This window comes from Truncatella angustata, assembly GCF_020726525.1.
Source record: "Truncatella angustata strain MPI-SDFR-AT-0073 chromosome Unknown BKA67scaffold_10, whole genome shotgun sequence".
In the NCBI taxonomy this organism is placed as follows: Eukaryota; Fungi; Ascomycota; class Sordariomycetes; order Amphisphaeriales; family Sporocadaceae; genus Truncatella; species Truncatella angustata.
In genome coordinates, this window is record NW_025763390.1 from 117,472 (window position 1) to 138,870 (window position 21,399).

Consider the following 21,399-nt stretch of genomic DNA (forward strand, 5'->3'; position numbering starts at 1 on the left):
TCACTCGTTTTGTTTTCCTCGCTCCTACACGAAGACAAAATTTCAGCAGCCCCACGGGCGGGATCCGTTTGCCAATTGACATCACGTGGCACGGTGATGCACATTTTGTGTAACAACAATCCAGAATTATGTAACAGAGTATGAATCCTGAGATCATGCTCAGTTGCATCTTCCGAGAGTATTTTTCAGATGTGGTTGCATTTTTCATGAGAAATTATCTTGCTTCGGACTTAATATAGCGGTGTTGTGGATTCCGTTTGTAACCGTCCCACCTCGAGCTTCCTAAGCTTTACGCATTTAAATAGATCAGCCATCACAGGCAGCAAGGTCGACATTTAAATGCAGAGGCTCAAAATATTCGAGAACATCAGCCGATCGTATCGCAGTACTTGTCGTATCGTTCTAACTTTTCGTCATCATGTCACACTGCCACGACGAGCATGAGCACTCTCATGGTGGGGGCGGCCATGACCATGAGCACGACCACTCCGACGACATCACGCCAGCCTTGCAGCACAGCTTGTATCAACATATCGATTTTGACGCAGTCATCACCATGAATGAGGCTTCTCCAGGTTCGGGCAAGGCCATCATCAAAAAGACGTGGGCTGAGCGTTTGCAGATCGAACCGGAGCTCGAGAGCGATGCTGACGAGCAGATCATTCTAAATATACCGTATGTTTTTGAAAATTTAAGTGTACAATCTGCCGCCATTTCCAAGTTTGGGAAAATTTTATTGTCTTGAAATGATGGATTTGTGTCTCCCAACATCGCCTGCCGCCACCTGCCCTCCACTGAGAAGAAATGGTTTCCTAAGCCACAAAGCAACATATGTATACTAACTCACAGTCCAGATTTACGGGCCAAGTAAAACTACACTCCATCCTTCTGCGCTCTTCACCTTCAGACTCCGCACCGCGAACTCTGAAGGTCTTCATCAACCGCTCGGACATGGACTTCGAGACGGCGTCGGAGCTAGACCCGACACAGCAATTCGAGCTCTCGCAGACCTCGGACATTCAAGAGCTGCCCGTCAAGCGTGCTCTCTTCGGAAAGGTTCAACGGCTCACCCTGTTCCTGGAGGATAACTTTGGGGATGGCGACGAGGACGTCACCCGGTTGAGTTATCTGGGGTTCAAGGGCGAGTGGATGCAGCTGGGTCGCGCCCCGGTCAATATACTGTATGAGGCGGCGCCGAACCCGAACGATCATGCGCTAAAGGGCACGAACGTAAATGCGATGGGAAGTGGCATTGGTGGAAGGGGGCCAGACGTGTAGAAAATCATTGTGAGAAGGGAGCCGAGAGGTACAGAAGCTGCCCTCGTATCCCTCATTCCAGTTGTTGTTCAATCTGCGCGAATGTTTCTATCTCGATGATCGGACCAAAATCTAACATGAATTACCAAAATCATACTATGAGGCCTGCCCTTAACACTGCCTCGTTGCTCCTGGAGCATCCGTCAATAAATCTGGTCCAGTATGCTTTCGCGCCCTCATGCTCGGTCTCCTGAATTCCACACGCGCTTCCTCCAGGTCACCCAGACCAGACAGTATGTACACGCGGAGTACTGATTCTCTGGTAGCTATGAAAATACCAGCATCGGCTATAGTAGGCTTATTTTGCTACACGCGATCAACGTATTGGCAAGATGCAACACGCGGAACGACTATGAAAAGCTTGGTGAACGCTATATCAGATCTCCATTTGATGGTGGCTGTGAGGAGTTTGATATGTCTGTTTAACGCGGGACGGTGAGCCCGTAGTATTTCTTTACTTCCACCATATCAGGATCGTCTCTTGGTATTTAGATACTGTATTCAACGTAGAAAGATTTCAGTAAAAGACGCTGGAAATTAGTGCCGGCTCCTGTTTATACTAAGCAATGTGTCACACCCCAGTCACAAGCTCCTGATTATTTCTCCATCTCATAGCCAGCCATACTTTTTGGTGCTTTTTGTTCGTTTTAGAGTGTGCATTCAGTATGTTGGTCTGAGAACGTCGCAAGCTACATATAGGACTTCTCTCTCTAACAAGCAATTCTTGAACATGCATATGTCATAAGTTCCTGTGGATTTTACTGTATTGTGCTTAGGGTCAGGCTGTCCCAAAATGACAGGCTGTACTGTGACAGGTTTACATGAAATCAGACTCCCATCCTTCGTCCCGATCCTGGTTGCTAGAAGCAGCCATGTTCTCCTCAGAGAATATGTCATCATATGCATGATCCTTCTGGTATTTCTTCTCCGCTCTCTCCTTGGCCAGCCGTGCCTCTTCCTTCTTCTATGAGTTCAGGTCAGCATTTCTGTGGGATGTGCCAAAGAATATGACAATGCCATCCGCTTACCCTAGCTTGAACAGCCGCCATATCCTTCCGTCTGCGCGCCTTCAGCATGTCTTCCCGCTCCTGCATGAGGTCCGAATGTTTCTCGACCTTGGTCTTGTTCAGGCGGTTGATGATGGCATTCTCCCTCGTCGGAACCAAGATTCTCTTGACCTTTCGCTGATCCTTGAACGATACCTGGCCTACGGCCATGGACCCGTCCTTCTTCAGGTTCGACCATGGCGTGTAGATAACAGTGATGTTGTCCTTCTTGTTGCCCTCGATGCTGTTGGCTTTGGTGAGCTGACCTAGATCCATGAGCAGGTCCTGCGGAATCGACTCCCATGAGTCGTCAGGATTGGGCAGCCGCAGGTAAATGTGTGCAGAGGAAAGCTTGTCTACGTGGAACTATGTACTCTCATGTAAGAACTCCAGAGGCCAGACTTGGTACCGTAGGACACAATCATACCCTATAAGACATAAGCATTCGTCCTGAGTAGACAGATAATTTTTGAACACTCACCAGACATCTTCCTCCCAGCCAAATTTGATCAACTCCTCATCTAAATCAAGTTGTTAGTTTGCAGACACAAGCTGCTGAGGGGCTTATGGCCTACTTTCAAATTTGTCCTTGCCAACATAGACAAACGCCGACGGATTGACCACGGTTGAGGTGAAGTAATAAACCATTCTGAAATTCTGTAAGCTCAGTAGCAGAGAATGGGATTTTCAGAATTGAAAACAGAGATGTTCTGGTGGCTCAAGAATATTCACAAGTTCGAAGTCACATTTGTTCACAGCCTGGATAACTGCACACCTGACCAGCCCCCGCCAGCCGTGAATTCGGCTAGCCAGCTGCCAACTCACTCGCCTTACGGCCCGGCCAATTTTTTGCTAGGACCTCGAATGCAAAGCTCCATCATAGGAGCTTTGGAGCGACAGATTTTCCCAGCAGAAGACGACGGCGACGACGACAACGTCAATTGTTTTCTTTCCTTCTTTCAAGCCCCGAAGCACAAAGCAAACCCCGCCTTCTGGAAGTAGAGCCAAACTCCCAAGTCGCGACTACTTGGAATAAAAGCTCCCAGCGACAATGGCACCGCGAATGCCAGCCCGCTGGGCAGCCGCCCTGCCCCAGCAGCTGTTGTCCTCGACGACGACGACGACGACCACTAACAGCCTCCGAGTCCTTATCACAGAACGCGGCAGCGCCCTGCTCCCCCGAACGGCCAAGCGCGGCGTGCAATACGGCTGGTCGACGGCGCCGCCCCGATCCCAACCCACACAGCGATTCAACCAGGTCTCGTCGGGCCTGCCCGCACCCACCGCCGGACCGGCGGCGGCGCTGAAGCGCAAGGAGGCGACCACTCCCCTGCGGTCGGGCGTCCTCGCCATCAAGAAGGGCGTGTCGGCCATGTACGCCGCAGGGCGCCGCACGCCGTGCACGATCCTGCAGATGGAGCAGGTCGAGGTGGTCGCCAACAAGACGCGGGCCAAGAACGGCTACTGGGCCGTGCAGCTGGGCACAGGGCTCAAGCGACCGGGCAACGTTACGGCACCCTTGCTGGGATACTACGAGGCCAAGGGCCTGGCGCCCAAGAGGCACCTGGCCGAGTTCAAGGTCCGCACCGAGGAGGGCCTGCTGCCCGTGGGCGTGCAGCTGCAGCCGGACTGGTTCAAGCTGGGCCAGTTCGTCGACGCGAGGAGTAACTCGAGGGGTATGGGTTTCGCTGGTGGTATGAAGAGGCACGGCTTCGCTGGTCAGGGGGCGTCGCACGGTAACTCCAAGAATCACAGGACGATTGGTACCACGGGTCCCAGTCAAGGTGGTGGTTCCCGTGTGCACCCGGGCAAGAAGATGCCGGGACGCATGGGTGGCGAGCGAGTGACGATGCAGAACCTCCAGGTGTTGAAGGTTGACAACGAGATGGGCATCGTGGTCATCAAGGGACATGTGGCCGGCCCCAAGGGATGTCTGGTCATGGTCTCGGACGCCATCAAGAAGGATCCTCCGGTGAAGACATTCATTGAAAAGGCCAGGAGGATAACGATGGAGAGAAACCCTGATGTTGAGCAGAACCTGGAGGCGGCGAGAGTACGACATTTGGAGTTGAAGGAGATGCGAAAGGAGGGTACAATTGGTGGTGCTTTGATTCAGTAAGGGGCAAAAATGGTTGTACGATGAAGATGACTGCTACAAGAGTTGAGAGCATTGTGTTCATATGTAATATATACAGCAGTGTACACTTATACGATGTCATCTCAAGACATCAATAGAGGCATTCCACACACTCTTTCCCGCGGTCCTGACAAGTGTGACAAGTGTGACCAGGTGAACCCTTCCCTGGTGGATTCCAAACGCCATTTCACCGCAAACTATACAGATAGACCCCTATATGCCTGATTGACTCGGCCCACGCCCATCGCTGCGAGCCATCCCAGCCGTCGTTGCAGGTGATCACCGTAGGCGCCCACCAACTTGCTCCCATTTGCCCGGCATCTCGGGAAAGAGAAATATTGGCCGAGCATCACACCATCTTGTTTGGCCGACTCGTTTCGAGGTTCCTCAGACCTGCCCATTGTGAGACCGGTGACAAGGCGAAGCGAAAGCACAGACCTCTGCCTCGCTCTTTCGTTCTTCAGCCCAGCGCTCGCAAGACCTCAACGAGACGTCGAACAAAGCCAAGCCCCTCACTTGAGCTCCGTCCTGAAGCCTCTGCCATTCTGCTGCACCTCGTCCTCATCCAGGAAAGCGCTCCCCTCGAGGGCTTTGAAGGGGTCACCAGCCTCTGCATCCAGAAGGTCAATGGTCTGCCCATCCTTGGTCTCGAGGCTCCACTCGGTGGTCTCGAACATGGCCTTGGGGCCGGGGCGGAAGCTGACGAAGCGCATTACGCCCTCGTTCCTGTTGCCTTTGACGCGGAAGGAGATGTCGATGACGCCGCGGAGCTGATTCATGGTGCCCGAGATCCAGGGGATCTGCTGGGCAAAGTAGATCTCGTCGCCCAGGTACTCGCGGGCCTTGCGGCTGGTGCGCAGGGCATAGAGGGTCGAGGATACGGTCGGCGAGGACAGCTTCTGGTAGTTGAAGATGGCCAGACTCGAGAGGGTGATGAGGAAGACGAAGATGGGGAAGGTGCGCATCCAGCGGAAGGAGACCGATTCCACGCCTGTTGTTGTGTGGGACTGTTAGCAAGAGGCTCAGTAGAAGAAGAGAAAGAACGTAGGATTTAGAAAGCCTGAGGGCGTACTGGGAAGTTCGCGGTCGGGTCGACGCTCCATCAGAGGGCCATCGCCGGGTTTGGGTGCGCGGACGAGGGTGCGGCGCTGGATTGGTGTTGATATTCTTGATTCGAGGGCCCGCAGACTGGGCAGAGCCCGCCTCCTCAGGGCTCTTGAGAACATGTTTGCAGATGGTGCCCGTTCAAATTTAGAAACCAGCGACCTGATGTCAATATGGCTTCCTCCCAGGTCGAGCGCTGAGCATCATCCCACATGGGAACTTCTGCAGGGAGAGGACCGGCCGAAGCTACAGTCGGCTAGTCGGCGTTACTGATCCGCCGACAGCTGGTGGGGACCAGCCTTAGCCTATAGTACTCCGTAGCTGGGTACTTGTACATACAGTAAGTGAACACTTCACCACGGATCCGTACAGTATGTAAAATAGGCGGCACTTTTGCAGTCACGGAGGTCACGTATAGTACGATGTTATCGATGATCGACTACAAGGATGCGTATACATATATACATACATACATACATACATACATACATACATACATACAGTAGCATGCAGTCGTCCCACGTACAGCTACCCCTATGTAAGGACTGGACGGAGTACGGATCCGTAGCTCGCTGCATCCCGTCACGGTATGCAGGGTAAGTTAAGCTGCATACGTCACAGATCTACCATGCGCCAGGGCTCTCTCACAGCGCCGCTGGATGCGGTTGGCTGCTTGGACCCTGAATTCCCCAGATTTGTTTGCAGGAGATGCAATCATAAACCTGTCTGATGACCATTTCCAGCCCCGAGCATACCTGTTCTCTTTGCACATGCTTCTTCTTTTTTGAGGGAGACCCAATTTACGTGTTGTTTTGTTTCATTTCTTTCCCCGAGTTTTCTTGAGACAACCGGAACAGGCAGGGGAAAAGAAAACACACGAGCATGGTGTGTAGGTTATTTGCTCACACCTACGACTTACACCCCAAGGTTAGTCTAGTACTACACCAGAGAAAAACAACCACAGCCCAAGACAACCACCAGAGCGCATCCAGGTGCCACACCATATACACAGCATGGACATGGACGCAACCCGCACCCGCTTCCGGCGGACCTTCGCCTACCAAGCCGACCCCCACGACGAATCCTCCTCGTCGGCCCTCGACGAGACGGAGCAGGAAGACGTGATCCACTCGCTCTCGACGCAGAACCACCAGACCAACTCGCAGTTCCGGCTCTTCCTGCTCTGCCTGCCCGTCTTGTCCTCGATCCCCTACCTGCTCGCCGTCGCCCACCCGGCCTCCCAGGGCATCTCGCGCACGGTGGCCGTGCTGGGCCTGACGAGCCTTGCCGTCACCACCTGGCTCCTCTGGTCGCAGGTCCCCGGCGTCACGGGCATCGCGTTCCTGGACCGCTTGGCCGCCAGCACCGGCGCCGAGGATACGATACACGGGGACCACGGACACCACATCTCGACGAGGCGGAGGAGCAGGCGGGAGAGCTTCTCGATTCCCACCGCCGTGTCCGTGGCCAAGACCAAGTCGCCGCTCGAGGTCTGGCTTCCCTACCTGAACTTGGGCCTGTGTGGCACGTTAGTTCTGGCGGGGTTGTTTGCGCCGAGTGCACGTCGGGGAGGTAGTTGGGGTCATGTTGGGCTTGCCAATCTGCCTGGTGTCGTGTACGTGGTCGTGTTGGCTGCCAAAATGCTGATGGGCGGCGTGGACCCCGAAAAGGAGCTGAGTGGCCTAAAGTATGACTTCAAGGGCGCATAATGATCAGCACGTGGATGATACTGCGGTCGTCCCTTATGGACGGGTTATGGACACGAATAGATACCCACAGTCGTTACGAGATGATTTGGAGCAGCTTTTATAAATATACAGTAACCCAAATGACTCATTACGGCTAATGACAAATCCCGTGCGACGACTTTGAGATACATCTTGAGATTGGCAGCTCTCTGTCTTCCAGCTAGTCCTCAAATCCATCCGCTATCGAACGTTGCCAGCCACCACCTACCTCCTTACCCCTTCCCTCGCCCCTTGCGCGCATTTAGTGAAGCACGATCAGGTATATTATAACAGATGGATTACAATCTAGACCTTAACCTCCCACTGCCTTCTGCCACAATGCTATTTCCCCAGACTGGTTCTGGCCCTCCCCATAATGCAGTGAACACGAATCATTAATGCAAAACTACACGTCTATTGACTCATTGAACCGTAAAACACCATTGTTCTTCAGCATGCCATCGATACCCTTCGGCAGCCGCGGGAACGGATCAGCAAACGGATGTGGTTCGGCTGATGCGTCGGCCGACTTGTCGATGACCAAAGCCAAGCCCTGAGATTTGATTGCGTCGACAAGCGCTGGTACCATGTCCTGTTTACCTTGTTAGATATGTCACACAGTCAGGTAGTAAGTTGGGGGTTGAGCGGAAAAGGAAAGCAAAGGCCGAGGAAACAATTTGACTCACCAGAAGCCGCGCGCTGCACACCAAGCCCATGAAATTGTTGTTTTGCGCAATGCGGACCACTTCCTTGATACTGCTTGTCCGGCGACCACTGCTCTGCATATAACCGTTCTGGATTCCTGATAGATCGTCTGCCTTGCCCAGGTCATTGCATAAAAATACCGGGAAGTTGGGTTGTTTCCAGTTGAGTGTGGTGCAGAGGGTCGAGTTGTAACTGCTGAACACCACTGACCGGACGACCTCCGGCGCCTTGACATGTTGTCTTTGGGCTCTGGCGTGGTCGAAAACGACTGCAAGTATGGCGTCCACAAACACATTGATATCCACGGTGGGCCCAAGATCTAGTCCACGTTCTTCCTCTTCTGAAGGATAGATAATCTGCAAGTTGACATGCATCGTTGCGGGTAGAATGGCCAGGGCATGCTGTAGCGTTATGCCGGCAGTGGCCAAGACACGATGCACATCCGCAATATTCTCCTGGCGCTGAGATGATACCGCAGCCAAATGAGCTCGGGCAGGGCTGTGGGCTGTTACCGTATTGAATTGCTCGAAGGTGAGCCGTGATACCGGTATGTCAACACCACCGCAATCTATGCGCCACTGTGGCCATAATACCGGCACGCAGTCGCTTGTAGACTGTACGAATAATTGAACAAAGTCGCCTGACAGACTTGACCCTGTAACGAACATGCTCTGATGCGATTCGAGCTGACTCGTTGCCTTCCAATATGTTTCAAAATCCGTAATCTCCAACGGAATCCCTTGAAATGGCTTGATGACCTGCGTGGTGAAACTGATTTGACCTATAGCTCGAAGTCGAGGGTCGAAAAGGGGTAAGCAGCATCGACTCGAGCTGTGAGACAATGCTCTGAAGGTGTTTGGTAGGGCCACCGTTTTAGCAATCACCTTGGCCCCATATGCCGGGAACACATCGAAATCCAGAGAAAATGTCTCGAGATTGTCAACCTGAAATGAGACCAATCGGGTGTCCTCCTGGAACGGAAGAATGATGTTCTTCGGTATAAGATCAGAGACCTTGGACGAGATGGTGAGTCGCGCCGCTGGGTATTTGCTGTCGTGGAAGAAGACAAGCGGGTGCTCCCCATGTTCTTCGAAACTGAGTTGGACCACAGCCTTGGTGTCGAGGAAGTTATGTCCGTACCTACGCAGAGGAATGATGGGAGGCGGTAACTCCAGAGAGGGAATGTCATCCGGATCAAGGGCCATAGACATGGGACCAGTGTCAGCCCCCAAAGGTACCAAGGAAGATCCCGATGCTTGCATAACCATGGGACTCGTCGTCTTCCCCTTTTGATATGGTGTGAGTAGTTTCATGCACTGCAAATGACCCTCCCATGCAGCATAGTACATTGCGGGAAGATCCTTCTCGTCCAATATGTTGGCATTGGCACCTACATTGAGTAGTTCCTGCAGGCATGGCACATTACCTTCGCTGGCAGCATGGACAAGAGGTGTCCATCCATAGAGCTTATCAATCTGGTCCAGATCGGCACCGAAGTGCTTGAGGAGGAGTAAGAGCTTAGGAGTCTGACCGGAACGCGCGACAAGATGCTGAGGATATAGTCCTTCAGCATCGGGTAAAATATTGGCTCCATTACGCAGCAGAAGCTCAACTATGGCGACTGAGCCATGCTCACAAGCGAGGTTCAAAGGAACGTGATCAGTGTCTGACTTTGGATCCAACCGAGCAGTTGCTGCTAGAAGGTGCTCTACGCAGGCCAGATTACCATGTATGATTGCATGGATCAAAGGCGTAAAGTTATCGTGGTCTATGAGGTCAATGGTCGAACGGTCGGCTAATAAAGTCAGTGCAACTCAGCAACCCATGCATATTACGTGACGTACCTTGTAGAAGAGCATCGAGCATATCTAGTCTTCCATGCATGCTGGCATAATGAAGTGGAACCCTGCCATAGACATCTGTCCGATTGACCGCGACTCCCCCCGATAGGCCGACATTCAGCACAAATGAGTTGCCGTAAATAGTTGCTTGGTGCAGGCAGTTTCGCTCGTTGATGTCGTCTTCAGACTGGATATCAACCAATTCCGTCCCAAGTAAGACCTCGAGAGAAGGCTGAGGAGCTTCATGTATCGCAGCAAGAAACGTCCTTGTAACTCTTTCCATAAGAGATGCTTCCATGGTGGCTGATGCGTTGGATGCGTTTCTCATTCTGGTAAGCATGTCACGCAGCGATTCGAGATTGCCGGAGATAGCTGTATCGAGGAGTAAAGAATCGGCATCCCCTTCGTCCGTGCCTAACAAGTGTTGACTGCTAACCGTATGCTCCTGGCGAACCTCGAAGCTGACATTATCACCTTCGGCCCAAGCCCCCAGTTCTTGGAGACTAGTCGTCGCCTGGTCCGACAATTCACTAATGACCGGGGCATTGAAGAATGGTTGTACCTCTACAGCACGTGAAAGGTACAGCTCCTTAGTTTTGGATTTTGATGTCTTATCCCATTTCTTCAGGATCTTGGAGAACGCGGTTCCGTTGATTTCGACGAACTGCTGAAGCTTGTTAAGATCATTTGCGAATTGCTGAAAACCTTCCTGAAGTGTTGTGAACTTGGCGGATCGTCTTGAGACGCCCTGCCGTGATTGAAGCACCTTCTTTTTATCCAACAAGGTTTTGAGCCGGATTTTGAGCTACAGATTGGTCAATAACGATACAGTTGGACAGAAAATCTGTACGCTTACCTCTGCCTCCTTTTGTAGATAGAATGCATTCACCTTTTCGAGTTCTCGTTCCTGGAAAGCATCAATAATGTTTGAGAGCACGCTCATGGCCAAATCAGGGGAGGCTTACCAGCTGGAAGAAGAACTTTGCTCTGTTGGCTTGCAGGGCAGCCTGCGAGTCTATAGGCGTGGAGGGCTGGTGAGGGTCATTTTGCGCGCTGAGCACAGGAGTAGCCGAAAGCCTCTTGATGAGCTATTGACACGATGTTAGTGGTACAGGTTCTAGATTATAAGCGGACCACTTGGGGGTGTGGTTTAGTCGTGGTTTCGCAACGAAACTTGCTTTTCGCCTGTCTGCCTCATCCTTCAATGGGGTACATGGGAGGATCGTGGACAGATTCGAGACTGACATACCTTTTTCAACGCTTTGTAATTGACGAAACTGGCGGCATACTCTGGTACCTCGAGTTGACGCTTCTGGATCTGTTTACCGAACTTCCTGCAGGGGTTTTAACAACATATCCTAACAGGATATTACCGTCGTCTGAAGGAATAAAAAGCATCGTGGTGCAGCGTGGGGCATCACTCACATGGTGCAGCGTGGGTGCCAGCAGCAAGCCTAGAAGGGCTGCTTGCTTGGGCAAAGTCCTCGAGAATGGCAGTAATGGGTATTTTAACAGGATGCTTGGGCGGGCTGATTTGTGCACTATTGGATGCAATGTTGGGTTCTACGCGAGTAGCCAGCGTTAGTACAATGCTAGTCGCTGATGCTTGCGTTCGACACCGAAAAGGCCGCAGTGTTGCAACCTGAAGTGATGAACCTGTAGGGAACCTGGGCTATTGAGAATTGGTTCTGTTTAACCGGAGAACTAGGTGACCGCAAGGCGATGGCACGTGGTGTCTATCGTTGGCCACAGAGCCTCAAGAGGCGTATTGATAGGTGCTGCTCAAGCGGGCGGAATACCAAAAGGAGTATTCCTCGTGGGTCATGTGATGGTGTGTATATATACCGGTCAATATTACACACAATGAGCAAGTGGCTGATCTAGTTCGGCGTTCAAATATTAGAGTGATGCTCTTTCTTCGAAATTTATGATCCGTCGCATTCATGTTTTGATACAATAGGATCGGAACCTTACCTTCACGGAACTTTCAGAGGCGGACTACAAGTCAGGCATCTACCGGGGTATACAGTGTTGTGTGCCTTCTCGCGGGGCAGTGAATACCTAGGTAATGTAAGATAATGTACAACGGCCCGAGCTCTGGAAATGAAAGCAATGACGGTATAACAGCAGAAACAGATGGGGGTCAGGTCATGAGAGCTGCATCGATTGGTTTGGGGGGAAATTTGTTGCGGGCACGGGTCGTCATTGAGCGGCCACCAGTTTAGGTGTATCAACGCCTGTACTACTGCGACTTGGTTGTACTGCAGGGGAGCCCTCGAGGTGACTCCCCGAGTGGCACATGCTGGATGACTTGCAGCTATGCGGGGGGTTGCCTGATAAGGCCCAATCAAGTCCAGACTCTCATATTGCATTGCTAGGGGTATAATATGACAGTGGCCGATTCGAAGGGTTTGGGGGCGAACCGAATGGTTGGGAGCTTGGTACCTTACAGTATAAGTAGTTGGGTACTATAAGACGACCGTCGAGTCTTCTAAATAGTAGACAGCTAGATGATCCAAGCAGAGCTTAAAGTAGAACAGCGTTGGGCGTCTGGACGGCCTATGTGCCTGCCGCAACAATTCGACTCAAGCAAGGCGAGAAGCAGATCAATGGTGATATGTCAAGTGATCAGGTGCCCTTAGGGTTTTGGTCGACGAGGCTCAAAGAAAGTTTTCGAGGGGACTGGGACGAGCCCTTGGAAGATACAGATAGTGGGGTTACGGCTCTTGGACGGGTAAGGAGGGGTTCAGAAAGCCAAAGTCAATCAATGGTGGGACGAACCGGACGTTTGTTGTAACTTCTTGCAACTTGATATTAAGATATCTCGATCTTCTCGCTTATCGTCAAATCTGCCAGTCACCTCAGCTTCCACATCCAAGCGATACCTGGCGCAAAGCCGCCTGCTCTTTTTCTTACCTCTGAGAAATGTATCTGACAAAATTTTTGCCTTGATCCGTGAGTTGAAGAATGAGGGGCCCTCGCTGAAAACACATGACAAGATGCACAACATGCCTGCCCATTGAAAGGTCGCCCATCCGCCAAGCACGAACCGAGAGATGTTGTTCAAATAGCCAATCAGCAATCCAGATTCGACCTCGTGGTTCGTCTGCATCTCTTAAGCAAGGCTGAAGGATACCCCTGCTCTGCCTCCGCAGTGTACTTCTAATTTAATTTAGGGAAATAGTGGGGGGATGATACTTTTGTGGAGTGTGAAGCTAAAAGGCCATGACCGGAAATCGTAGGGAATCAGTAAATATCGAATGCCAAAGTCACATTTATTCTCAATTCTTATGTAACAATTGGACTTAGTCTGCCACCATGGCGTTACTGTTTAGATTTATTAAGAATCTATCGCAGCTGTTTTGCATTGGGCGTCGTCGTAGTTTTATGTCGCTTTCGGGACTTTCCAACAAAAGATTCGAAAAGCGACGCTTCACCCCGGAGCATCTCGAAAGCTGAAAAAGATGTGGTATTATGTAAGCCATATACGAGATCAAAGCTCGCCTAGTATACGAGTTTTCCTATGTAGCAAGCAATCATACCCAAACGCCGGTGCTATACCTTGGCCATGAACCTCTTTTGAACCGACCCAACTCCAATTGGCAAACCGTTGTCTCTATCGATGACCAAAAAGGTTGATCTCATCTTCCTCTTCATCGTCGGCGTCATCTTCATCCATTTCGTCTCCAACTGAGGAAGCGGATTCATCTTCAGAATCATAGTCTTCATTTTGGTCATCGTCAGACATGATACTCTGTGGAACCCTGCTCCATAACCCAATCATGTCTTCTTTTTCTTCGTCCGAATCATCCACATTTGCTGGACGCAACGCACCGGTGACCGAGACTGATCTGGCGAATCTTTCTTCTACCACATAAGACCCAATTTGAAGTGCGCCAATGTCAGGATTTTCTGTGTTGAGATGTATCAAATTCGAGGAGTGGCGCCGCCTTCTTGGTATCTCTCGAGCAACTGACTGTGCGGGGGTTTGCAAAAGATCCGCGTTGCTACCGGCTAGTGATTCGTTCACCAGAGGCTCGGTCGCAGGAATAACGGCTTGATCTAAAATGTCTGCATCTGTGCCCAGAATTTGTAACTGAGAGGTATTATATGATTGACAAACGGCACACTTTAGTCCCAGCCAGTGGTATTTGACGGTTGTCTTTGCGCAGCAGTCATTGCAAGATACAACAGCACGAGTATCCTGAAACTTCTCCGGCATTGGTTGCGTCTCGATGGCCATATCCAGCCTCCGGAATTGTGTTTCCATATTGACGATGCTCTTGTTGCATATTGGACATTTATAGGCGTGCTTGATGTGCTCATCCCAACAATCTTTATGAAGAGTGTGCCCGCACTTCATATGGCAAATTCCTCTCGTTGTGTTAAACATATACTCACCACAAATGGGGCAGTCACAGTCTAGAAGTCGCTCAATGCATCGATGCGCGTTCTCGAAATTGATGTTGAGGCATGCGTTGCATTTCTGTGGCAGTTGGTGAGCTGCGGCAGAACAGTGGAAGAAAAAGAAGAGTAACATACCTTGCAATGGAAGAAATCCTTTCCAAGTCCTCTCCCTACTCTGCATATACCACAATCCGGGCAATGATAGATGCTTTTTTCGGAATCGTTGTTCCAAAGCTTGCATATGGAGCAATAATACATTGCAGCCATCTCCCCACAGCTCACGCATGCTTCTCCAACCTTCTGCGCTGCACCGCAATACATGCAGAGCATATGCCTTGTATCCTTGGCGGTCATTGGGTGATCCTCGGTATTATCATGGCAGAATCTGCAGGTATACCAATGGCCACACGAGGAGCACTCCGACTTGACGTTTCTCTTATAGTGCTCACATCCAAGAGCACGATATTCTGAGTCATCCTCGCCAGGCTTCAATGGAGCAAAAGTTGGCTTAACATCGTCTTCGGTGAGATGGAAACTCTCTATTTCCGCTTCTTCGCCAAGAAGATGTTGCCAGATAAACGTGTCGAGCACTCCGTGGGACTGCTTTTGCTCCCATCCATTTGCACTAGTGGGCGAAACGGGACGTTCTGCACTGGTTGTGCCTCGCGATCTCTTGTAGCTTTCCATCAATAACTGGTGAATCAATCGAGCTTGTTCAGGGGCAGGAAGCTGCTTTGCTTGTATTTCCAGTATCCGCTTTCTTAAAGCACCCATTCCATCATCTTCTGGCAAAGGGTCTGGCCGCTCAGCAGCCGGCGGCACAGAAGTAACCACATCTCTTGCTGCATCTTCAATAGCAGCGGTTTCTAGCGGCGGGGCGGAACGCATGGAGACATCGGAAGTGTCTCTTTCTCTCGTAGTGTTCGGACTCTCGGGTATATGCTCTGCAACAGCTTCGGAATTTGCGGAAGCCTCATCTTGTGGTGATCGGACTGGGACAGTCCGCGATAATGCGGGAAACGTTGTTTGTCCGATTGATTGTACAGCCTCAGAGCCCAGCCGTGGTGCTACAGGACTTTGTGGCGAAGCTGGCGGTGAGGTGCTGTCGTCACCATCTTTGAGGCATGAGCCTTCCTCGGTCTCTGATATGGCCTCATCACGACTCGATGGACGGTCTTTGAATCTGATATGAGGTGACGCTGGAGGATCGGCTTCGCTCACTGCGCTAGAACGAGAGAATCGCCGAACTTGTTGTAGGGCAGGCCTGATGATGTACTCCGAGACCATGGAGGACATGGCGAATGCGACATCAGACGTCCGGGGTAATCAATGTTTGGAGGGTCATGCCGTGCGAATGGGACGCAAGTGTTTTTCGAGGTAGTGTCTATCTGTAGATGGATCGTGAACAAACAATTTCCATATGCATGTGATAGGTGTATGCAGGAAATAAAACACGACCCAAAAATTAACGGAAGTTACGACCGGATCGTGTGACATTGAGACCATTGACGGCTTGAGTCTGGATCCTCATCCCAGACCCATGACATAGTGCCCAGGTGGAGGGTCCATTATAAACTCAGTACGCTATGGCCGTTGGTGGTTAGCGTTCTCGGCGGGCGCTGCCAGGCCCCGCCGGCTCTTGCGGTCCCGGCTCTTTGGGTTTCCAGGCTGTCACCGGGCGGCTGGCAGCGGACTTTGATGCAACGAACACAGCAGCATCATACAGAATCCATGATCCTTTCTAGACGGTATCTATTACTACGTAGGGATTCCCAAATTGGCGCTCAAGTACAATGCTAAATCCTCTCAGGGCCCTTTCCCGCAATACACCATGGCCGACAGTCGAGTGATACATGCTTATCGTCGTCTTTACCGCCATGGTCTACGAGCGGTTCAGTTCTCAAAACCAGCGCGCTATGTTCTTCGCGATCGTTTGAGGGTCGCGTTTCGCGAAAATGCTGCCAAACTCGACGAAACCGGTGTTGAAAAGACCGTCCAGTTCTTGGAGGCAGCGCAAATGTCTCGCGGTCTGGAACACAAAGTACTCAAGAACTTGCTATTCGTAGCATTTCATCGATATGAAGCCCGAAGTCTAAAAGCAAGGACGTCGGATGACTCGAGGCATGTGTCCCCCGCGAGTGGAAAAAAAAAAAAAAAAAAAAAAAAACCACATTACTGACTATCCCGATAGACTTACACCCTTCAATAGGAAGGTTAGAGATACTGCCTTTAAACATTACGACATGACTATAGCGATGCTCAACAAGTCCATGGGGCTCTGTTTACGAGGATGAATCTCATAGTAGCATCGATTGAAACTCCTCGACGTCGGAGCGCCCAAATTTTAGACTTGAGCAATTGATTTTTCGTAAGAAAACGGCGTTGAGCATTTGGCATAGCCAACTTTATCCGTGGCCGGACTCTGTCTGGCTTCATGGAAACTAGCTGGACGATTGCCGTCAGCCTTATACGGAGTTGCCGTTGCTTTCAAGTGCGCTTCATAACTTGAACCACCAAGCTTAAACAGTTCAAGCACACTAGGACACCAACAACACGCGACAGGAAAATGAGGGTATTCAAGATCGTGGTAGTTCAGGTGCGAGTATTCGGACAAAGGTCGCAAAACAATGTAGACGGATGCGGAGATTACTGAAATGAGATCAGCCGTACTCGTCGAAGCTACCGCGTATGGTGAATAGCTCCTTGGTCTAACATTTGGAGCTGGATTGAAAGCAGATATAGGTTGGCTGGTAGAGAGCCACTTGGCCATAAACCGGAACTTCTGTAGTATATGGCCTCAGCATAGATTCCTGTTCTTCCAGAATATCTACCTCCTTATTATACGGTAGCCAACAAACGATCGCGACATATTCCAAGGACTTTAAGTGGTCGAAAAAGCCGGTCCTTGTAGGCACGTTATACCAAAGCTAATAAGCGATCATTCGCCATCTCTTCCGTATTGGCATGATCTTCCGCCCTGATCCCAAAAGGTATGAGAAAAGAAAGGCTAGTAGAACATGGATCTTCCGCTTGTACCACATACAGCTGTGATCAATTTCATATGCCAGCGTGCCTAACACACATATAAAAATGATCATCGAGGGGTAACATTGGGCGGCTTTGGACTGTGGTCAAATGTCGGTGCAAATTAAAGCGAGGCAGAATGTTTTGAAGCGCTGTGACGCAATGCGGCTAGGACCGCAGCGTTACTCCTGGCCATTTGATTCACCGCATCACCTTAGGTTAGATGATTGCAGAAGCAGGCAGTTTAGCTACCACAGTCAAATACATGAGATCGACACGACACGTGCTTGACACTATTTACCCAGCTGTTGTTCGAGTCATTGAGCGACCAGTTCATTGAGTTTGATTGTGGAGAGGGAGAGTTACAGTAACGGCATCAGATCCCCTCTTCTTCTAGTTCCTAGTTCCCTAGGTTAGCCGCTTTTGGGTGGTGCCATCCCGCCCACCTTTCTCATACATGTGCCTATCATCAACCACGTTAATAAACACCCTCCAGGTTTCTCGTCACGTCACAACGTACAATAATAGAGGCGTCCCTCGTCGCTCCTCAAGGCCCCGCAAAAGAGGTACAATAACCAATGATACAGACTGGGTTGGGCTCCCTCCAATTAAATTACGGTTTAGCTACCTGAAGCATCGCCCTTTTGACGGACGGGCACTTTTGATGAGCTGAGCTTCACCCTGTCCTGGTCGTGTCGTGTTTTAGTAGCACCACAAGTACGATTGACCAGCCCTCTTTGGAGAAGACAACTACAATACAGTAGCAAAAGAACACCCAACCCCGCAGTTGTCAAACATTCGAACCATCATAATTACGAACTCGACGACAACCCGGAATTATTTTGATGGCAAAGCTGCTGCCAGCAACCGAAGACACAGTATCGCGACCGCGCTGATGACTCTGGTCTCTGCCCGGGGCCACTGTCTGAAGCCTGCCCCGCTATACTATCTTTCGATACAGCCAAGAGGAGGCCATGCCGGCTGCTACTGATGTGGTCGAGTTCAACCAACAAGATGTCACCAGGACCAGAGAACCGTTCCAGAACCGAACCGCCAGCAGCATGCCTCCGTTAAGCAGTGCAAACAACGCAACAGCGGCAACCAGTCGGCAGCAGCAGCAACAGCAGCAGCAGCCAAAGCGGTGGATAAAGCGCTACAGAACCGAGGTCTCTGCAAGCTCGGCTAGTGTTTTGTCGACAATCACCGCGTTTCCACTTGACAGTGTCAAGACACGATTACAAACGTATCCCTACAAAGGTTTCTCGGACTGTGTGCACAGGACATATCAATCGGAGGGGATTCGTGGGTTCTTCAGAGGTATGCAAGAGCGATAACAGTTACACTGTCCTACCTGCATGGCGGACTCTCCTGTAAAAGAAACTGGACCAACTTTTTGCTAACTTGCCGGGTGTGCAAGGTGTGACCGCTCCCTTGGCCAGTGTAACACTCGTGCGAACTGTTTCTTTCTCGATATACCAACGTTCCAAATATGCATACTCGGATTGGATGAAGCGGCATTTTGGCTTTTGCCCACTTGAACATGTCAACAAGAATGGTGCCTACCCGACCTTGGGGACGATAGCGTGTTTTGGTGCCGCAGGGGCCACTGCTGGTTCTGGTATTACCTTCATCGCTTGTGAGTCTCCTTGAGCCCTGTATCTCAGGCGTCTACGAGAGTGCCTTAACTGATTATACTCACACTGATAGGCCCTTTCGAGCTTACTAAGATAAGTGCACAAGTATCAGTCCTCATGGCGAGCCAAAAGAATGCAGACCCGAAGTGCCAGGAAGTCGCGATGAGTTACCATAACAAGGGAACCATCATGACCCTACGGAATCTGGTCAAGCATCGAGGACTCTCGGGAATGTATACAGGCCTCAACCTACATCTAAGTAAGACCGCTTTGGGCTTCCCTTGGATCTTACGTTTCTGATAAACATCATAGTGAGAGATACACTAGGCACTGGAATCTATTTCGCCACATATGAGAGCAGCAAACAACTTTTGACTACGTTTAGCGGCAAAGACGCTCACAAGAACCCAATCGCCGTATTAGTTGCCGGAGCCCTTTGCGGCATTGTGTCGTGGGCTTTGATCTGTGCGTCTCGCTCCGAGGTTGTTTTAGTCCCGACTTGGACCATAGCTGACAGTTAACTAGACCCTATTGACTCGGTGAAGAGTATCTACCAGCGTAACGCGCTCATGTACTCGAAGGGCCAGAAGATACCACTCCCAAAGATCGCTTTCTTCAGGAAAGACATGTACCGTGGCCTCGGCGTATCAATGGCCAGATCGGCTGCAGTGAACGCCGTCTTCTTCTCGGCTTTTGAGTTCTTCAAAAAGAAGATCAATAAATTAGAGGACATTGAGTAATCGATGTGACGATGGGGTGACACAAGATTTGACTGGCTGGGGTCGACTGAGCCAACTGTTTAGCTACGTACAGAGCCCACACAGGCGGAAAGAATGTAAGGTTCTTATTGAAGCATATGATGAGCGTTGTCGAAAAGGAACACCAACCAAAATGTCAGAGACTCGAGGAAAGTCTGGACCTAGGATTAGGTCTACTTGGGGGATATGATTGATTTTTGGCGAAGTGGATGTCTAAGCAAAATTTGGAATCAGCAGAAAGATATCGCATGAGGTCTACTTAAACAATCACTAGTAAGAGACGTTTGGAATTGATGAAAACCAAACTCGATTCAGGAAAAACGAATCGTTGATTCGTGGGTTTCTTCAGACCAGACCGGAAGTCGAATCTGCAATGTGCGTGCGATATGCTATTACCCCCTGTATCATCCATGCCTGACAATGAACCCTGTCACCAATAACCCTGTGAACGCCAAACCCAATCAAACTCCATGTTCTGTATACCCTGGGACGAGTTGGCATGGTGGGTCCCACTAGACAATGTAGAGCATCCTCTTTGCATTTGATACCCGAACTCATGGTACACCGCTTATCAAATCAAACTCGACTGGGCAATACTCAGTCACTCTTCAACATACTCTCGACCAGATCGCCTAATGGTCCCCAGTAATCCTTTCCGCTTGCGAGATGATGCTCATCGATGAACAACACGTACTGCTTGAAGCTGGTGTTGAGATGTGGCTCGAGACCGAGCTCACGGATCACGGGGTAGTGGTGGCAATAGATGTGCGCATAGACCCGGTACATGCGCTTGAAGATCTGGCGGACCAGGCTGGGGAACTGCTTGGGGAAGGGCACGCCGATGCGCGACGGCAGGACGGACTCGTTGTCGATGTTGCTCTGTACCCAGGACATGAGCTGCTCGATGTAAGCGGGCGCGGGCATCTTGGTCGGGCGCTTGAAGTTCTCGCTGTCTTGCCAGAGGTACTCGAACCTGTTGGGCAGGGTCTTTGTTAATATTTTACTGCCCCTCGTGTTCTACTGATGGGCCAACTCTTCCGGGGTCTCTCGTTCCAGGGAGGGTGCAAGCTATGGACATACTCATCGGTAGCCTTCATCTCTGGGCAGCTCTGCGGCGAGCAAAACTCGGTGATAGCGCCGTAAAGCAGGTTGATCTGGTTGTAGAAATCCACCATGTTGACGGCGAGCCACTCGTTCTCGTCCTCGCCCTCGGGCAGTTTGACTACCTTTCGTAGGGAGCCGCCGCCTAGTGTTGCTTCGGCATACTGGCGCAGTTGATAGGAGGTGTTGCCCTTGCCGCCAGCGCGCGGTCGGAACTGGTTCCGGGTTCTCTGGTTTCTAGAGGCGTGGACATCAGCATCAACACCACGAGAATTACGACGGGGTCAATCTGGACCTACACTGTCGTTATGAAAGAGGTCATCTTGGCTGAAGTCGTCGCGGTGGGATGGCGGGATGCGCTGGGGCTCTGTTTGGGTTGGTTGTCAGCGGGGCAAGGATCAAGATAACACGCCATTCGAATGGCAGCAGCTTCGTAGAGGGTCGTCTCACCTCTTAGCGGAGGAATACAAGGCTGAGACCAGCTAGTCGCGTGTATGAATGAAATTGGAAATATGTAGTGTAGAGATCGAATGGTCTCGCAGCTGAGAATGGTGAAGTTGTCTGTCGTCAAGCCAAGTTGGTTGATGTTTACTGTCTG

The 21,399-nt window shown here is 50.9% G+C and overlaps 10 protein-coding genes across 10 annotated transcripts; 5 read left to right on the forward strand and 5 right to left on the reverse strand.

Annotated features, from left to right (window-relative positions):
• Nucleotides 1–418: 418 nt before the first annotated feature.
• BKA67DRAFT_526314 (DUF1000 domain protein) lies at nt 419–1,278 on the forward strand (the record flags this gene model as incomplete). Its single annotated transcript, XM_046098745.1, has 2 exons — nt 419–675; nt 855–1,278. 2 exons carry the CDS (start codon nt 419–421, stop codon nt 1,276–1,278), a joined length of 681 nt encoding a protein of 226 aa, XP_045952298.1.
• A 674-nt stretch (nt 1,279–1,952) lies between these two features.
• On the reverse strand, nt 1,953–3,091 carry BKA67DRAFT_582360 (uncharacterized protein). Its single transcript, XM_046103988.1, has 4 exons — nt 2,939–3,091; nt 2,845–2,884; nt 2,346–2,730; nt 1,953–2,281 (listed from the first exon to the last, which is right to left on the reverse strand). The coding sequence occupies exons 1-4, from the start codon at nt 3,009–3,011 to the stop codon at nt 2,135–2,137; spliced, it is 645 nt and encodes a 214-aa protein (XP_045952299.1). The 5' UTR covers nt 3,012–3,091; the 3' UTR covers nt 1,953–2,134.
• Nucleotides 3,092–3,097: 6 nt separating this feature from the next.
• BKA67DRAFT_582362 (50S ribosomal protein l3) lies at nt 3,098–4,535 on the forward strand. Its single transcript, XM_046103989.1, has one exon. The coding sequence runs from the start codon at nt 3,415–3,417 to the stop codon at nt 4,480–4,482; it is 1,068 nt and encodes a 355-aa protein (XP_045952300.1). The 5' UTR covers nt 3,098–3,414; the 3' UTR covers nt 4,483–4,535.
• BKA67DRAFT_582363 (cytochrome oxidase complex assembly protein 1-domain-containing protein) lies at nt 4,536–5,866 on the reverse strand. The gene is made up of 2 exons (XM_046103990.1): nt 5,573–5,866; nt 4,536–5,491 (listed from the first exon to the last, which is right to left on the reverse strand). Exons 1-2 carry the CDS (start codon nt 5,724–5,726, stop codon nt 5,013–5,015), a joined length of 633 nt encoding a protein of 210 aa, XP_045952301.1. The 5' UTR covers nt 5,727–5,866; the 3' UTR covers nt 4,536–5,012.
• A 751-nt stretch (nt 5,867–6,617) lies between these two features.
• Nucleotides 6,618–7,313, forward strand: BKA67DRAFT_663674 (uncharacterized protein; the record flags this gene model as incomplete). Its single annotated transcript, XM_046108226.1, has 1 exon — nt 6,618–7,313. The coding sequence occupies one exon, from the start codon at nt 6,618–6,620 to the stop codon at nt 7,311–7,313; it is 696 nt and encodes a 231-aa protein (XP_045952302.1).
• A 212-nt stretch (nt 7,314–7,525) lies between these two features.
• BKA67DRAFT_85989 (uncharacterized protein) lies at nt 7,526–11,531 on the reverse strand. Its single transcript, XM_046109494.1, has 7 exons — nt 11,303–11,531; nt 11,127–11,211; nt 10,843–10,965; nt 10,734–10,784; nt 9,881–10,682; nt 8,018–9,831; nt 7,526–7,923 (listed from the first exon to the last, which is right to left on the reverse strand). Coding segments are annotated over exons 1-7 (3,063 nt in total). The 5' UTR covers nt 11,305–11,531; the 3' UTR covers nt 7,526–7,737.
• A 1,962-nt stretch (nt 11,532–13,493) lies between these two features.
• On the reverse strand, nt 13,494–15,172 carry BKA67DRAFT_526283 (zinc-ribbon-domain-containing protein; the record flags this gene model as incomplete). The annotated part of the gene is made up of 2 exons (XM_046098741.1): nt 13,494–14,363; nt 14,420–15,172. 2 exons carry the CDS (start codon nt 15,170–15,172, stop codon nt 13,494–13,496), a joined length of 1,623 nt encoding a protein of 540 aa, XP_045952304.1.
• Nucleotides 15,173–15,989: 817 nt separating this feature from the next.
• On the forward strand, nt 15,990–16,545 carry BKA67DRAFT_86092 (uncharacterized protein). Its single transcript, XM_046109495.1, has one exon. It carries the CDS (start codon nt 16,116–16,118, stop codon nt 16,461–16,463), a length of 348 nt encoding a protein of 115 aa, XP_045952305.1. The 5' UTR covers nt 15,990–16,115; the 3' UTR covers nt 16,464–16,545.
• A 1,824-nt stretch (nt 16,546–18,369) lies between these two features.
• On the forward strand, nt 18,370–19,682 carry BKA67DRAFT_526257 (mitochondrial carrier domain-containing protein; the record flags this gene model as incomplete). The annotated part of the gene is made up of 5 exons (XM_046098739.1): nt 18,370–18,625; nt 18,726–18,944; nt 19,016–19,201; nt 19,255–19,407; nt 19,468–19,682. The coding sequence occupies 5 exons, from the start codon at nt 18,370–18,372 to the stop codon at nt 19,680–19,682; spliced, it is 1,029 nt and encodes a 342-aa protein (XP_045952306.1).
• Nucleotides 19,683–20,297: 615 nt separating this feature from the next.
• Nucleotides 20,298–21,123, reverse strand: BKA67DRAFT_595351 (putative maintenance of ploidy protein mob1; the record flags this gene model as incomplete). The annotated part of the gene is made up of 3 exons (XM_046105154.1): nt 20,298–20,673; nt 20,781–21,038; nt 21,101–21,123. The coding sequence occupies 3 exons, from the start codon at nt 21,121–21,123 to the stop codon at nt 20,298–20,300; spliced, it is 657 nt and encodes a 218-aa protein (XP_045952307.1).
• Between the last annotated feature and the right edge of the window lie 276 nt (nt 21,124–21,399).